The sequence below is a fragment of the Panthera uncia genome, chromosome A2 (genome assembly GCF_023721935.1).
Source record: "Panthera uncia isolate 11264 chromosome A2, Puncia_PCG_1.0, whole genome shotgun sequence".
Lineage (NCBI taxonomy): Eukaryota > Metazoa > Chordata > Mammalia > Carnivora > Felidae > Panthera > Panthera uncia.
The window spans coordinates 149,596,992-149,614,917 of record NC_064816.1 but is presented as its reverse complement, the minus strand read 5'-3'; the positions used below and the strand labels follow the sequence as shown (position 1 = coordinate 149,614,917).

The 17,926-nt window shown below is 46.4% G+C and overlaps 2 protein-coding genes across 3 annotated transcripts in view; both read right to left on the bottom strand.

Moving 5' to 3' along the window:
• Positions 1–548: 548 nt before the first annotated feature.
• NDUFB2 (NADH:ubiquinone oxidoreductase subunit B2) lies at positions 549–8,707 on the bottom strand. 2 transcript variants are annotated; one of them, XM_049643057.1, is made up of 4 exons: positions 8,564–8,707; positions 3,410–3,554; positions 2,153–2,255; positions 549–630 (listed from the first exon to the last, which is right to left on the bottom strand). In XM_049643057.1, exons 1-3 carry the CDS (start codon positions 8,659–8,661, stop codon positions 2,181–2,183), a joined length of 318 nt encoding a protein of 105 aa, XP_049499014.1. In that variant the 5' UTR covers positions 8,662–8,707; the 3' UTR covers positions 549–630; positions 2,153–2,180. The 2 variants fall into 2 exon arrangements, with proteins under 2 accessions (XP_049499014.1, XP_049499013.1); XM_049643056.1 differs by having other exon boundaries at positions 2,157–2,255.
• Positions 8,708–13,148: 4,441 nt separating this feature from the next.
• Positions 13,149–17,926, bottom strand: part of ADCK2 (aarF domain containing kinase 2) — an 18,768-nt gene continuing 13,990 nt past the window's right edge. Inside the window, exons 7-8 of the mRNA XM_049643044.1 lie at positions 17,647–17,700; positions 13,149–13,581 (exon numbers count right to left, since the gene is read on the bottom strand). Of these exons, the coding sequence (XP_049499001.1) occupies positions 13,438–13,581; positions 17,647–17,700 (198 nt within the window). The 3' untranslated portion in view covers positions 13,149–13,437. The remainder of the gene's footprint in view (positions 13,582–17,646; positions 17,701–17,926) is intronic.

Below are 17,926 nucleotides of genomic sequence, written 5' to 3'. Positions count from 1 at the left end.
GAAAGTTGGAAGGTATTTCGAAACACATTTTAGAACAAGTGGAATATCCTATTTCACCAGTATCTCCCATTCCTCCAGTCGTAAGAATTCCTAGTTAGACATGTATCTCAGGTCCACAAACGGCCACTTAACACCGCCCAGCCCACAAGCGATAATATAAACACAAGAAATGGACCACACAAACCTCTCACCTCTGTATGTCGGGCAAGAAAACACCAGCAGTAGAGAAGTGGCAAGAGTTTTCACGTTAACTGTCAACATACATAGGACTACAACATTCACTAGGAGGGCGGTATCGCTCTGCAGTTAAGTGCAGGACCAGGCCTAATGTCACTACTCATCAACGTGTGACCCTAAGGCAAAGTTACTTCATCTCCTTGAGCCTGAATTTCCTCACTGAGAAGTGGAGCTAATGTCTGTCTACACCATGGGGTACCCCAGAGGATCCAGTGACGGGGCCTGTAACCAGTTAGGACAGCAGTTGGGAGCATAGGAAATAATCCATAGAGGGTGGCTGTCGTTATCAGAAACATCCATAACTCAGTTCCTCACTGTTGACCAAAACACTTTAATGTACAACTTTCAGGTACGATATGAAGTCCTCAATCGCTTGAAACTTTCGCCCGACTCCTGCAGGGAAACAAAAGTAGAAAGCTTTAAGTACTTTTATTTTCAATAATTCAAATCCATAACTTTTATTCAATTATTCAAGCATTCACTGAGCACCAATCATGAGAGTAGTCTTATAGAGTACCTTCTCAAAGGGTTTACAGTCTCATCTTTAAAATAAAATGTTAATGACTGTGTGAGAATACTGGGAAATCTGTAAGAAGAGGAGGTTTGTGCTGGCAGTCACGTTACCAAAGGGAAGGAGGGTCCTGCTAACGGAGACCCCTGGTTTACCCACGGTAAATCCAGAGACACAAAACAAGCTGTGAGACAGTTTAACCACCTGCCCTTGGGGGACATTTTTTTCCTCTCCCTCTCCTCCCCACATACCCTAAAACTGCTGTAATTTTCATGTCAATAAGTTACTTTTTTTTCCTTAAAAAAATTATTTTTTAATGTTTATTTTTCAGAGCAAGACAGACAGGATGCAAGCAGGGGAGGGGCAGAGAGAGGGAGACACAGAATCTGAAGAAGGTTGCAGGCTCTCAGCTGTTAGCACAGAGCCCGACGCAGGGCTCAAACTCACATGAGATCATGACCTGGGCCAAAGCCGGGCACTTAACCAACTGAGCCACCCAGGTGCCCCTCAATAAGCTACTTCTAATTAAAATTATAATAGCAATACTAATAGTATGATGGAATGGGAACATTTTTCATTTAATGCTTCCTAGCATTTAAAATAATTCCTGAAAATAAATAAAACAATTTCTAAGGCCTTCTGAGTGCTGGCAATTATTAATGCAATGATTGATTTAAAAAACATGTTACATGAGAATGTCTTAACCCCTGAAGGTTCTAGTAGAACCTTCCTTTCAAACTAAGAAAAACTCTGATTCCTAATTTGGAAAAATGAAAGGACCATAACCTTTTACTGTTTAGGGTTAATCTCCACACAATTCCGTATCGTAACACTTCTCATAAGCTGGAACTTTCTATACTTTAACACTCAGAGTAGAGCATGGTATTTCTGCAACTACAAACATAACTGCAAGCTCTGTATCTGCCTTATCCACCACTATAATCCCCCTGTGGAGTTGATACTTTAGAAAAGTCTTTGATCAATAAATAGATAGGGGCGCCTGGGTGACTCAGGCAGTTAAGCGTTCAACTCACGTTCGGCTCAGGTCGTGATCTCACATTCATGAGACGGAACCCTACAATGGGCTCCGTGCTGTGGGCAGAGCCTGCTTGGGATTCTCTCTCCCGCTCTCTGCCTCTCCTGCACTCTCAAACACTAAAAAAAAAAAAAAAAAAAAAAAAGATGGCTAAATGGGACCCTAAATCATAACATGACTCAGGAAAAGAGAATTTTTTAAAACAAATATTGAAAAGGAAGAGGAGACAGCAAATATGAAAATACTAAAGGCAGAAGTCAGACACAATACAGTTAATTGTCCATCATGATTTTAGAAAGACCATCATAAAGTCAAAACATTTTTATCGACACAAGGCAAACAAGTTTCCAAAGGAATGTGGGGCATACCCACCTGTAAAGAGTTCAATCGACACTTTCAGTCTTCATCATCAGGGAGGATACCTAGTTCTTCATCTGTCCACTGGGAAGGATCTGGATATGGAAAGTGACCCTGGGGACAACCGTTCAAAAAAAGGTAAAGAATCTACATATATTCCATACGGTGAATTAAATTCAAAAGAAAAAAAATTTAAGGTTGTCCTACACACAGACCCTGACATGCCACAGGAACAAATTCTACTACTTTACTATTTGCTCATCCGACTGTTCTTCAACCTGTTCAATATGAGCTGTGGCCTGAACTTCAAAGCCTACCCATTTTGGAGCCAGCAGCCCGAGCCAGCATTTCAGTATGCATCCATGATGGACGGTAGGGAGAAGGTACCCCACATCTCGACAATGCGTTAAAGCCCTGGTAAAATATAACGTCTCAAAGTGTCCTGTCAATCCTGACGGGAGATCGGGAAGCCTCAGGTGGGCTCATTCATCTTCAGTCCCGACTCAGGGCATTTCTGGTGGCATCATCGTCTCAGGCCAAGCAGCCACATACAGGCCTGACAGCGGACCTACAGCGAGCTAGGGGTGTCCACGTGCTGCCAATTCAGACACCAAACAGCTCCCTACAGGGGGACAAGAGCACAGAGTTCTAAGGGAAATGGGACATGAATCAACCCGATGCATCAAAGATTTGCGTATGAAGATTTTTTTCCTACCTAGATCAACGAGCACAGATTTCAACGGTGGAAAGGTTTAATTTCCTGGAGAAGAGAGTCCGTGCAAAGGTGATAAAAACTCCGTTGAGGCTAGTAACATGTTAGAAGGTTACCAGCAGCTAACTTCTCAAGACAAATTAGCCCACGTCTCTCCCACCCCGATCTGGCTGCCCTGGGCCCCTGCACAGACTAGATGACATTGAGCATTTAAAGCAACTGAAGTCTGAAACTTAACCCACCAAGGAACCCCTGGTTCAGAAGGTAAAAGAATTAGTTTCTAGTCTTCCTTCCGAATATGACAACCTAACAGAAACCATAAGAGATGGATTACCAACCTGTACACCTGTGGGTAGAAAAGGTCAGAGATCATGTATTTCATTTGTTAATAGGATTCTGCATGTCCCCAAGGACAACATGGTAAAGGGATACATCCAGACAGCAAAACGGTCTACAGACAGGAAATGAAAAAGCTAAGCTATTGATATATTAGTAATAACAATCTAATTAATTATAATACTCTATTAATATATTAGAATTATTGTCCTGCACTTACCAGCACAGCATCCGAGTCATGCCAAAAACGCCAGAGAATCCAGAACCACATGGTCCCACTGAAGAACTCGGCCTGGACCACCTGGGACTTGGTCAGCTGGGGAAACTGCCTATACCGAGGCTCGATATGCCCCCCGCCACCGGCACTATGACGCAAAACAAAATGTTACACCGCTTGGTGCCTCTTCAAAGTATGAAATCATCCAAAATTTTAAAGTTAAATCTAGAAACTGAATCTAACATTTGTTTTTGTTTTTGTTTTTAAGTTTTATTTATTTATTTTGCAGAGAGAGAGAAAGCACACAAGCAGGGACAGGCAGACAGACAGAGAGAGACACAGAATCCGAAGCAGGCTCCAGGCTCCGAGCTGTCAGCACAGAGCCCGACGCGGAGCCTGACCCCACGAACCGTGAGATCATTACCTGAGCCGAAGCCAGACGCTTAACCGACTGAGCCACCCAGGTGCCCCTAAATCTAACATTTCTCATCTCCTCCATGAAATACAGGATGACAGACCTCCACAGTCCCTTGAAACTCATTTTTCATAAGCCTGCTTTTAAACTTGTTTGGCAGCAAAAAACTGGCCTGCACTGATGAGATTATTATTTCCCTTTAGTGAATATTCATGTATTTTACAGAAATATGAACGTGTTGATAATGGGATACCGGCCTCAAGTTTTAGTCCAGGGAAGTGAACCTGCAGCAGTACGTCACTTAGCTGATCCAGAAAAACAAATGGGCAAATTAATTTTGTTCTGTTTAGCCATCTATTTCAAAGGCAAATTATGTCCTCTGCTCTATTACAGTCTTTATTAAAAGACCACTATATGGGAATGACGACTCAGCAAATCCTTTTTTTTTTTTTTCTCAGTTTATTTTTTTTGGTAATCTTGACACCCAATGTGAGGCCGGAACTCATGACCCTAAAAAAAATTTTTTTTAATACATAAAAGCAAATGTTTACTTTAAAAAAATAAATAATAAGCTAATACTTCTGAACAGAGCAAAGAACCTCAAAACAGTAAGTCCAAACAACTTTTCCTGGTTTTTGTTTTCATTTCAATATTGATAAACTGGGGGACACAATCCCTAAGGGCTGCAGTCTTTTTATTCAGTTAGATTTTAATTATTATAGGTGGACTCTAACGTAATATAATTTGTACTGAATGGTGTTATTGTCAAGATCTATTTAGCAGCTATACATATTCTATGATACAGAAGTTTAAAGAGAATTTCTATATAAAATGTACAGTGTTCACAAATTTCATTTCAGGTAAGACCCAGCTTGTAAAACAATGTTCTCTTCTGTGCAGCATAGAAATGAATAACTGTACCAAAACTGCACTAACATTTCTTCAAACTGTGCTGTAGATTTGAGAACATCACTAGATCTATGGTTCCTTATACATTCTTACCCACCACCCTTATTATCCTCTCCTACTCTTTTAACATTTTTTTAATGTTCATTTATGTTTTTGAAAGGGAGGGAAGGGGCAGAGAGAGTGAGTGAGACACAGAAGCTGAAGCAGGCTCCAGGCTGTCAGCAAAGAGCCCAACTGGGAGCTTCAAATTCACAAACCTTGAGATCATGACCTGAGCTGAAGTCGGACGCTTAACCGACTGAGCCACCCAGGCGCCCCTATCCTCTCCCTTTAATTGTTAAAGGTTATTAATAATCATCATATATTGTTTACCATGTGCCAAACACCAAAGTAAGCATTTTATATGCATTATCATTTATTTTCATAACCCTATAGACAGAGCCTATGGTTACTAATATTCACAAATGAAAACACTGGGGGATTATTTGGTGGCAAAGCCCAAGCTCTTAAATACTGCCTACAAACAACATTAATAATTTTCTCATTTTATGAATCAAAGACACAGTTCTTAATTAGAATTCCCATCAGCATGATACCACACTGAAGAGATAAAGTTTCATTTTTATGTAAGTATTTACCCAGTATATTACACATCTATTTGGAAGGCTCTACATAAAATATTGATGGTGTAAGAGGTGATTCCTATTTTTGCATATGTATTTAAATTTTTATTAACTTTTTTTTTAAGTTTATTTTATTTATTTTGAGAGACAGCGAGAGCATGAGCAGGGTAGGGGCAGAGGGAGAGAGAGAATCCCAAGCGGATAGCGTGGGGTTCTATCTCCCATAACGTGATCATGACCTGAACTGAAACCTAGGGTCTGATGCTTAACTGGCTGACCACTCAGGCACCCCTTAAGTTTTGGTTTAAATTCCAGTTAGTTAACATACAGAGTAATATTAGTTTCAGACGTATAATATAGAAATCCAAAACTTCCATGCAACACCCAGTGCTCATCACAAGTGCCCTCCTCAATCCCCATCACCTAGGTCACCCATCCCCCCACCCACCTCCTGTCTGGTAACCATCAGTTTGTTCTCTAGGGTTAAGAGTCTGTTTCTTGGTTGCCTCTCTCTTTTTCCCTGCCTTCGCTCATTTGTTTTTCTTAAATTCCACATATGAATGAAATAATATGGTCTTTTTCTATGACTGAATTCACTTAGCATTACACTCTGGATCTACCCACGTTGTGGCAAATGGCAAGATTTCATTTTTTTATGGCTGAGTAATATGGATTTTTTGTTTGTTTTTATTTTTTTATTTTTTTTTTAACGTTTTATTTTTATTTTTGAGACAGAGACAGAGCATGAACGGGGTAGGGGCAGAGAGAGAGGGAGACACAGAATCGGAAGCAGGCTCCAGGCTCCGAGCCATCAGCCCAGAGCCCGACGCGGGGCTCGAACTCACGGACCGCGAGATCGTGACCTGAGCTGAAGTCGGACGCTTAACCGACTGAGCCACCCAGGCGCCCCTGTTTGTTTGTTTTTAAATAGTGACCACATATTACTTTTAAAAGGCACCTTCAAGGGGTGCCTGGGTGGTTCAGTCGGTTGGGCGGCTGACTTCGGCTCAGGTCATGATCTCACAGTTTGTGGGTTTGAGCCCCACGGCAGGCTCTGTGTTGACAGCTCGGAGCCTGGAGTCTGCCTCGGATTCTGTGTCTCCCCCATCTCTCTGTTCCTCCCCTGCTTGTTCTGTCTCCAAAAAATAAATAAACATTAAAAAAAATAAAAGGCTCCCTCAAGCATCATTGCTTTACGACCTGAAGAATATATCACACTGTTTCTGTAATGCCATCATGTGCCAATTTTATTTAACAGTATTTATTCAGGACCTATCTATGCATATAAATACTTCATTTTACAAACAAACTATGGGGATGAGAATTCAATATATTGTAACAACAGGCTTCCTCTTTGATACGTTTTAGATACAAGGGCCCATCAGTTAAATTCATTAAGATAATATTTGAGAATTACAGTTCAAACTCACTACCAGGAACTCTCCACATTTCATTATTGCCACAGTGACCTGCTGTTTTAACTATGACTTGAAATAAGTGGGTCGTTGGGGCACCTGGCTGGCTCAGTTGGTAGAGCACGCAGCTCTGGATCTCAGGGTCATGAATTTGAGTCCCACACTGGGTGGAGAGAGCATTTAAAAAAAAAAAAAAAAAAAAAGAGGGGCACATGGTGGTTCAGGTCATGATCCCACAGTTCATGGATTTGAGCCCCACGTCTGACTTTGTGCTGAGCTTGTTCACAGCCTGGAACCTGCTTCAGATTCTGTCTCCCTCTCTCTCTGCCCTTCCCCTGCTCACGTTCTCTCTCCTTCAAAATAAACAAACATTAAATTTTTTTTTTTTTTTTTTTAAGACAGGCACCTATGTAGCTCAGTGGGTTAAGCATGCAACTCCTGACTTCGCTCAGGTCACGAACTCGAGGTTAGTTGAGATCAAGCCCCTCATCGGGTTCTGCCCTGACAGTGCACAGTCGGCTTGGGATTCTCTCTCCCTCTCTACCCCTCCCTTGCTCATGCTCTCTCTCTCAAAATAAGCAAATAAACAGTAAAAAGAAAAAAACAAACTTCCAAGGCCAAACAGCTAGACTGTGGCAGAGGTGACATTTGAATTGAGGCAGTTTGAGGCCACAATCCTGCTTTTAACCACTACCCTACCCTGCCTCTTGGAAAAACGTAGATGATGATCTAAGGGGCCTGGGACATCACCTGTAAAAATCGGGCGTTCTACTTTCTGTCCTGCTCGTACTGAATCTCTGCACTACCAATTCATTTTTGGCAGAAGTGCCCTCCCTTGGCATCCCAGCACTATGATCTCCAGTTGAATTTTTGGGCTGCCTCACGGGTGACTCCTCTATTGCTCATTCTCTTAATTCTGGCGTTGCGAGAGTGAACCCTAACACGAACTATGGGATTCGGAGATAATGTGTCAATCGATTCTGCCAAAGGGAACATTCTCATAGGGAATGTTGATAATGGAGGAGGCTATGCATGAGAACAGGGGCCTTATGGGAAGTCTCTGTACCTACCACTCAATTCTGCTGTGAACCCAAAACAGTTCTAAAAAATAAGATCTCTTTCTTTTTTTTTTTTTTTTATTCCTATATTGTCCAAGCATCCACTTTTGGCTCTCTTCTCACCCTTCGGCACTCTCCCTGGGTGATCACCTCCACAACCTTAAGAGAATTCATCCTCCACCCTGAAGCCAGAGTAACTATTCAGAATGGAATTAAAATCTGGTTATGTGACATAATTAAAACCTCGCTGGGATCGCTATCGCCTCCGTTAGAAATCCTCCAGCCGGGCATGCGGACATTCCCTCCCTACGTCCCAAGGTCTCCCGAGGCACTTCGGACACTCCTTGCCTCGCACTTGACGCTTCAAAACACACCGTACAGGTTGTTTCCTCTGCCAGAACGCCCTCGCCTCCCCCAACTCCTGCTCTCGCTTCCAGATCAGCTCCAGCTTGCCTCCACGTTCAACTGAATTTCCCAAAGGCAGGCTCCCCTGGGGCAGGAGCGGCCCCCCGCACAGTGGAAAACCTGCCAAGCAAACAGTGCCCCGGCGCCCACTGCCCCCCGGCTCTCCTGGCCCCCACGTCACGGACCGGGACTCCAAGTCCCAGCATGCCTCGGGGCGGAGATCGCTGGAGAGACCCGGTCCGCCCAGGTGCCCGGCGTCAAGGTGAGGGCGTCCCGAAGACCGGCGCTTTCCGTTAGAAACAGGCGGGGCCCCTCTCCCAGCCAACACTCACTGACGGACTCCAGTGCCTCCAGCCGCCCCGGAGCCGCGGCCTCTGAACAAGTGGTTTCCAACCCGAAAGAAAGGCGCCAACCGCTTCAGAGCCGACATGCCAGCCCGCGTCCGGATCGCCGTTCCCAGGCCGCACCGCCTCTTACGTCACTTCCCCCGGCGCCCCGCCCCGTTACGTCATGACGTCGCCCCGCCCCTCTCCCAGAAGGTGGCCTTTGCCGGGGGAAAGGCTTTAGGAGTCTCCCGGCTTCAGGCTCAGCTTTAGGAGACCCTCTTGGCGCGCTTGTGCTGGGAAACCAACACTGAGTCTGCTCACTCGCTCCTCTCTGACTGCTCATCTACACGGTGTTTTCCCACCTCCATCCGCTCCTCTGCCTGTTCTTCCCTAGTTAACTGCCTTCTGGACCCCCCTTAAGGCTGCTAGACCCTTTCTGAAGCAGAGGACCTGCCCAAAGCGAGTCCTTTGTGCTCTCCTCTCCTGCAAGAGGCTCACAACGGTTTTCTTTAAAGTCTTCGTTTTTTTTATTGTTCTGCCACTTGATTACCAACCAGCAGCCAGTGGTGCGTAAATACCAGTACATGGACTGGTGGCATCAGAATCACCTAAGGAGCCCGATCCCAGATACTCTTCAGTCTGGAGCAAGGCCGAGGAATCTGCATGTTAGCGTGCCCTCCAGTTTATGCAGTGCTCTAATTCCCTGATCCTGAGCCAACCCTAGATTCTTGACTTTTGTCTCCTAATATTGCCTTCTATTAAATCCTGGATGGACTCTAAGCTCCTCTAGACACCCACACCACCATCTCCCCCCAACCCTCCCAGAAATTCTTAGGGTCTTTACTTACCGGTTATGGTCTTCCTAAAAAGTTGCAAGTTTGATTAACTGATTTATTTTTTTAAGTTTGTTTATTTATTTGAGAGAGAGTGTGCTCACATGCGAGCGGGGGCGGGGAAGAGAAGGAGAGACAGAATCCCTAGCAAGCTCCATGCTGTCAGGGCAGGGCACAGCTGGGGCTTGATCTCCCCAACCTGAGATCGTGACCTGAGCCAAAGTGAAGAGTCGATTGCTTAACCGACTGAGCCACCCAGGCACCCCCCACAAGGTTAATTTATAAACTTAGCCTGCCAGCCTCACACCTTGGAGATTTGAAATGCATCGTTTGCTAAGCCCTGAAGACTTCATTCTCAGAGTCACAAGCATGAAGAAGAGGATACTTACGGAGAGAAATGCAGACCTAAATTTAGGGATTTCAGTGCACTGAATATAACTGACATCCTTCCTGTGCCAAGATCTGGGTCTCCATGTGCCCTGTAACAGGAAACCTGTCTCCCTGGAGTTACACTCACATAAAGCTTGGGATTACTGAGTTGCCTTGTGACCTTCTGAGCAGCCTATTAATTTAACCCCTGGCCCTGTAGAACTCTCTCCCCTCCCAACTTGTAAGCTGGTGTATAGAGGAGAGAATCCACTATTTTCTGGATGAAAGTTGACTTTCCAGTTGATACACAAGAGCATGGCTTCCTCTGAGCCACTTACCCTTTCTAGTGACATGTATGACCACTAAGATATGAAGTTCATGAACTGGGAAGACAGAGCTTTCCATTCTTCCTTGGGAGCTCACTGCCCAAGCTACACAACTTCCCCGATCCCAGCAAAGAATGAATTTGTGATTGCAAGGCCAAGGGGCGGGGGGGGGGGGGGGGGAGGTGGAGCACAGCTTAAACAAAAAAAAGCCAAAAGATCTGGAGTTCAAATAGAGTGAATAGAGTCAAATCGAGTTAATAGCTCTATTAGCTCTATTAAAGTCAAGTCACTTTACTTCTCTGAGTATCAGTGGCCCCATCTGAGTGCGAGTCTTCTAAGAGTACCTAGCCCACCACATGTACTCAGGAAATGTTTATTCTTTGTTATTCTTTCCTTTCCTCCTAGCAAAAGCTATTCAGGGGAATTAAAATTCATCCACTCTTCCCATCTTTTTTGCTGAATTACTAAACAAGAAGTTTTAACTTCAATGCTTGCTTGTAATATTAAATAATTATAATAATGCTTGTAAGAAAAATATTGTTTTATAGACCATTTGTAGGACCCTTAGCTTTAATGCCTTGCATTAACAAATTCTGATTTTACTATAAAGTTTATGGTCCCAATCAGTAAAATATTTTGACCAGGTAGCAGTGATGCCTATTTGTTTTCTAGACACGCTTTAAGAATTCCAAAGGGGCTGGGCGCCTGGGTGGCTCTGTCAGTTAGGGACAGACCCTAACTGACCTAACATACAGCATCTAACCCCAAATCAAGAACCTATTCCTTGGCTGGGAATAGAAAACAAAGCAAGGAAGCAAGGAGGGGAGAGAAAAAACAAAACAAACTTTTGTTCACACAACTTCATGTATCATTTCATTTCCTACGTTTAAAGGCTTGATCTCCCTTTCTCCAGAAGTCTTAGAAAGAAGAAAGGAACCCATCTGTCCAGCGGTTTTAGTAACACAGAAATGAACCTTATTCTTTCTACTTTAGAAGGGATTGAGTTGTGGTCGCTCTTCAGGGGACAGCCACCATGCTGCCCCTTTATCCACTTACACCCAAGTCAGTAGCCTTTTCTCGGTAAGAAGACGACTTTAGAAATCAGATGTAGCATTCTTTAAGATGCTGAATTTAAAAATCAGCCAATTACCTACATTAAAGCACATCTGTTGCCCATTTTTCTCCTCTTTGAGACAGCCTGTGTTCATTTTCGGCTGCTGCTATAATGGCTCCTGAGGAACTGAGGCCCTCAGTCCAACAGCCCACGAGGAACTGAAGTGTGCCAACAGCCACGTGAATGAGCCTGGCATCGCACCCACCCCTGTGGAGACTCAAGATGCCCTCAGCCTGGGCAAAACCCTGAGCAGGGGACCTGGCTAGACTGCACCCAGATTTCTGACCTGCAGACACTGTGAGGTACTAAGTTTTGTTGTTTTCAGCCACTAAGTTTGGGGTAGTTTGTAGGCGATGTTAGATAACTAACACATGCCACCAATAGTTTGATTAAATCCATCGGCTTTAAGGCAAAGCTCAGTACTGCTGAGACAGGCTCAGGGCGGCACCCACCCTGCACTTGGACCCTCTCTCACCTCACAGCGTAGGTGTACGTGCACTGGACACAAGGGCTCTGTGTCTGGCTGTAGTGCCCGTGAGGAAGCTGAACAGTGCCACTGCCCACCCCAGCTATCTGGAGCCACCCCAACCCCTCACTGCCTGACTAGAGTGCCCTCCCCTCAAGACTTGATAAGTAAAGGGGTGCCTGGGCGGCTCAGTTGGTTAAGCGTCCAACTTTTTATTTGGGCTCAGGTCATGATCTCACAGTTCGTGGGTTCGAGCCCCGCGAGGGGCTCTGTGCTGACAGCATGGAGCCTGCTTGGGAATCTCAATCAATCTCTCTCTCTCTCTCTCTCTCTCTCTGCCCCTCCCCTGCTCACACACACTCTCTCTCAAAAATAAACATTAAAAAAAGACCTGATAAGTAAAATTGCTATCCATACCCCTCAAAAAAACTGCCCCAAATGATCCTATGTGCAACTAAACCTTCTTTGCTCCCTAAAAGACAAAGGGGAGGAACTTCATCCTTGAGAAGGAAAGAGTGGAAGAATCTAGTCCTGTGGTCAGACCAGAACTTCCAGAAAGCGGGAAGGCTTGACTTACTACTATCTAGAGCAGTGGTCTCCAAAACAAGCAAGAGAATCCACTGTGATGTGGGAGAAAATACTATTTTTTATCAAAAAGAAGAAGAAGAAGAAGAAGAAGAAGAGAGAGAGAAAGAAAAGAAAGAAAAAGAAAGAAAGAAAGAAAGGGAGAACGAAAGAAAAGGAAGAAAAAGAAAAGAAGAAAAAGAAAAGAAAGAAACTAAGTTTTACTGATATCGGCTCTACAAGCTGACCCTGGGACCCGCTTAGTCCATGGGGGCCCACCCGTTTTAGGGAACTGACCGTGAGTGGGCCCAGGGCAGAAAGGCAGGCAGTGGCCTCCTTAATTCATTGCTGGAGAGTGTCACCGTGTGCTACTGCAGGTGTCAGGCCCTGGTTTACAGGAAGTTCTCGTTATGTTACCTCTGTGTTAATATCAGCCAAAGTTAACCCTGGACGAATGGGAAAGGGCCTGAACACTGCTCAGAGACTGCAGTATGAATGCTGATATGTGAGCACCGGGGAACTTTAAGAAAATGGCAGAGATGATTCCGTCCCTGTCCCTACTGTGGCAGCCATATTAATCACTTTACCTGGTCATAAAATTTAGCAGGTCACCAAAAAATATGAAAGATTATCAAGAAGATACTTTGAAGTACAGCAAAATTTGCCCAGAGCATATACCGTGCCTTCAGAGATCTGCTGGTGGCGGTAGAACCTGTGTAAAACTTCTAAATACGTTATGTGCGTGCAGGTATGTATGTAAATAGATTCAACTTTTCACTAGGAGGGTACCTAATCAAAAACATTTGGAAGCCATGGGTCTACAGGATTCTGTGACATTTTCTAACCTAAATATCAGAGCACTTGCAGGGCCTCCCTGATTGGGAAATGTACAGGGTTAAGAAGAAAAGAGAGAAACGAGAAAACAAAATAACTAAGTTTATTTGTCCTCCTCCCCGGAACATTTTCCCTGAAAGTCTCCCTGACACCGGGCCCAGCTCCCACGCTGAACGGAGAGGAGTCTCCCCTCCCTTTCCTTCCCCAAATAACCCAAAGCTTTTCACACAGAAGCCTGAACCAGTTCAGAGTGCCAGACCTCGGCATGCTTTCCACGCGTACCAATTTGAAAATGTCCAAGCTGCCACAGGAGAGGCTGCCGGGGGTGGCCTTCAGTTCTGAGACGAAAGCCCGCTGCCTGCCGACGGCTGCGGTCAGCGGGAGGACGACGCTGGTCCTTTCAGAAGGAAGGGCTTCGCTGCCTCCAGGATGTCCAGTTTGGGGTCCAGGGAGCGGCCAAGCCCCTCCAACACCATGATGGCGAACACAATGGAGGCGAAGTTGCTCTCTAGCTTTACCTGAAACAGAAAAACTGGTTCTTGCCAAAGCCCACTGACAGAGAGAGAGGATCCCGGATAACCATGAGACCGTCCACTCCATGCCTGGGATTTCTACCACCTACCTACCACTCCTCTCCCAACCCCATCATCTTCCCCACCATCATCTACTCCCCCAACCTCCCCTCTACTAGAAATATTGACGGAAAATCTGGGGGATGAAGCACGTACTTCTCTAGGGGTGTGTGTGGATGAATGACTTAAAAATGATAAAATGACTATTTCACAGCTGCACGAGGGTCATCCTTCAAGAGCTGCAACGGCCTTTGTGAGACCGCGCAAGTGGCTTTGCTCAAACAGCATGGCTGCCTCCCCTTTGGAGCCAGGGGAATAGTAGCAGCGATTTAAGTAAATTACTCAACTAGTCCGCAAACGTACTGTTCTCCACATGCTAGAGAAAGGAAGCTCAGGTGCAGGGTGGTTAAGTGATTTATTCCAGGCCGCTGCGTGAGGGAGAGTAGAGCCAGAATTGAAACCTGGAAGAGCAAGAATCTGCTTTTCGAGAGCACAGAAGGTCAGAAAATGGAAGGCTGACTCAGGGGGACATACTCTCTGTTAAAAGTGAAACGTTATTGGGGCGCCCGGGGGGGTCAGTGGGTTAATCGTCCGACTCTTGATTTCGTCTCAGGTCATGATCTCACGGTTCGGGAGTTCGAGCCTGTCGGGCTCTGCGCTGACAGTGTGGATTCTCTCCCTCACCCTCTGCCCCTCCCCCGCTGGCACACATGCTCTCTCTCTCTCTCTCTCAAAATAAATAAAACTTAAAAAAAAAAAAGGTAAAGGGCATTTGTCTCCGTTAAGACCTGAGAAGTTGTCTGGGGGTCAGGTCGTGCTTCAGCACCACCAGAAATGTTTTCATTCTTAACTTAAGCTGAGGGGTGAGCTTGAGTTTGTTGTATTCTTTCTTCCACTGTTTCTGACAAATGTGTATGTTTTTTAACATTTATTTTTGAGAGAAAGAGAGAGAGAGAGACAGAGACAGAGCACAAGCAGGGGAAGGCCAGAGTGGGAAACAGAAACCGAAGGAGGCTCCAGGCTCTGAGCTGTCAGCAAAGAGCCCGACGCAGGGCTCGAACTCAGGAGCTGTGAGATCATGACCTGAGCCGAAATCAGAGCTTAACCGACCGAGCCACCCAGGCTCCCCTCTGGCAAATATTTTATTAAAAAGTTAAGTGTCACTTGAATAGACATTTCTCCAAAGAAGATGTATAAATGGCCAACAAGCATATGAATAGATGCTGAACGTCACTAATCACTAGAGAAACGCAATCAGAACCACAAGGAGATACCACCTCACGCCCGGTAGGATGGGCACTAGCAAAGAGCCGGACTGGATCCTTTGTAGATTGGTGGCAGACAGGTAAAATCACGCATGGAAAAGCGGTACAGAGCTTCCTCAAAAACTAAAAAAAAATACCATATGATATAGCAGTCCCACTTCTGGGTAAATATACAAAGAACTCGAAGCAGGACCTCAAAGAAATATTTGCACATCCATGTTCACTACAGAATTATTCATAACAGCCAAGAGGGGGAAGTAGCCCCAATATCCGTGGCTGGGTGAACAAATAAAGAAAATACGGTGTAGACATACGGTGGAATATTATTCAGTCTTACAGAAGGAGGAAACCCTGTCACGTGCTACAATATGGAGGAACCTCGAGGGCATGATGTGGAATGAAGCCAGTGACCAAAGGACAAATAGGGCGCGATTCCATTTATACGGGATATCTAGAGTCGTCAAAATCACAGAAACAGAAAATAGGACGGTGGTTGCCAGGGGTTGCCAGGAGGAAGAAATTAACTGAGAGATGCCGATCAACGGATATAGCTTCCATTTCGCAAATTGAGAAAGTTCTAGAGATTTGTTACACAACAATGTGAATATGGTGGACACCACTGAACTATGCACTGAAAATGGTTAGGGTTAGGGTGCCTGGGTGGCTCAGTCGGTTAAATGTCTGACTTCAGCTCAAGTCATGATCTCACGGTTCATGGGTTCGAGCCCCACATCGGGCTCTCTGCTCTCAGCACAGAGCCTGCTTCCCCCTCTCTCTCTCTGCCCCTCTCCCGCTCGAGCACACATGTGCGCTCTCTCTCTCTCTCTCAGAAGTAAATAAACATTAAAAAAAAAACTTTAAAAAATGGTTAGGATAAATGTATACATATATTTTACCTATAAACGTTTTTGTTAAAAAATTAAATGCCTGGTGAAGTGTCCAGAATTCGGTACTTGTACTAGGTACCTGTCGGCTCTCCCATCCTGGGAACAGCAACGATAACAGCAAACACTTCAAGAGCTTTGAACCACTGTGTCCCACACTGTGTGTAAGGAAGGCTGTCTGCGGAGTTAGAGCACAGGGGACAGGAGGACAAAGCAGGAAGAGTCCGGGCTCTGTGGTCAGATGGCCGGCACCCGGGTCCTGGCATTACCACAGGCGCCGTGTGGCCGTGGGTTCGTGGCTGGGCCTCTGGGCACAGGTGCCTGCCTTGAGGATGTTGAGGGCTTTAAATGGGACAGTGACAACATGATATAGGGCGCACACAGGGAGCCCCTGCACACTACTGTGGTTACTCACGGCGGCCCTGGGGGCTGGGAGGCGCTCATTCAGGTCAGAGCTGGTGAGCCTGAGTCTTGGCCACCTGCTCTGCATCGTGTGCGACTGAACTCCCAGGAGCGGATGTTCAGTCCTGTTTCCCTCCAACCCAACTCCCTAGCGATGACTAAAGCTTTCCCCAACCCCGAGGCCGTATGGAAGCCTCCTGCAAAACAGAACGTGTCAGAAGTTTTGGAAAGCATAAAGTTTTTTACCAAAACCCCACCAACAAAGCCAACTCTAGAGTCAAGAGACAGTTGCAGGGGGGCAGGGGGGAGGCTGTGCCACGCACAGTTGGTGGGACGTGGGGAGTCACTTAGTCCTTCCGTGCCCCGTCTCTTCATTCAGATAACACGATAGAGATCAGACCTGCCTGCGGGCATCGTCCTGAGATTTAACGAGAAGCTGGATGCGCAACGGACCCAGGTGGTAGGCGTCCTACACGAGCCAGCGGCACCTGTTATCTCATGAATCCATAGGGTACTTGGAGACCCCTGGTCTGTGAGTCTCTTTTGTCCCAAGCATGCCGCTACTGCAGAGGAGTCATGGAGCAGCACAGAGAGCACAGGACTGAGAGACCTGGTTACGTGTCAAGTCCCGGCTCCACCACTGAGGCCCGAGAAAGAGAGCAGACCGGCCTCCCCCGCTGTGCCTTCTGTAGAGTGAAGGCGCCGGGCCAGACAACTTTAGGACTCTCAGCTCTGTGCTATGATCCCTGCCAAAGAGCTGCCTCCTCCACGTGGTGTTTTATTACCAGACTGCAGAGCCTCACGGGAAATGATGGGAAAGGCCATCTTCAGAGGAGAATCCTCCCTTCCCCACCCTCAACGCCTTGGCTGGCGGCTTCACTCTGAAGAGTGGCCCAAGACCACACTCCATCAGGAGCAGATAGAGCCGAGGCAAAGGCCAAGGTGAAGAACCATGAGGCCACTTCCCCCTAAGGGACTGGGGCAGGAGGCGAAGGCCAAGACAGCCCCACCGGGGCCTCTGAACCCACCAGGACAAGAGGCACCTCCTCTTGGGCCACCCTTGGCCCCGGGACTTTATGCCACACGGGAAAGAGGTAAGTATGACTTACGTTAATACTAAGCATCACTAATGAGAACTGAGGACGGAAAAGGCATGAAAAGCCCAAGTGAGGCAGTTCTGGCATTTGTGAAGACAGCTGGGTATTCGTCTCTCCAGCTGGGTATCGCGGGTACTTGGGCCGCTCGACCGAGGGGTACTCAGAGTCACCGTGAGAGGGAAACGGCCCGCCACGCCCGTGTCAGCGAACACGAACAGCACTCGCCACACGAATGTCCGCCAGGACGAGATCGCACGGAGGGGAAGTACCTCCCTCCACCCTGCGGCCACCCTCCGGCTTCCCCAGACGCCTGCCCTCCAGCCTGAGCAGCGCGTGGAGGCTCAGCTGCGCCTCGGGCCTCACCTTGTGAGTCATCAGTAACTTAAAGACATTCGACAGAAGGCTGGAAACTTGAAGCTGGAAAACAGAATAAAACGGACTGCGGAGTCCCCACAACCACTTCTGTACCTTCCAGGTCCCTGTCCCACCCCGTCCTACCACCCACCCCCGCCCCTGCCCACAGCCACAGCCACAGCCACACACGTGCACCCACCCAAACACACACACACACACACACACACACACAGCCACACAACCACTAACATACAACCACATACACAACCACCCCCACACTACCCCCCCC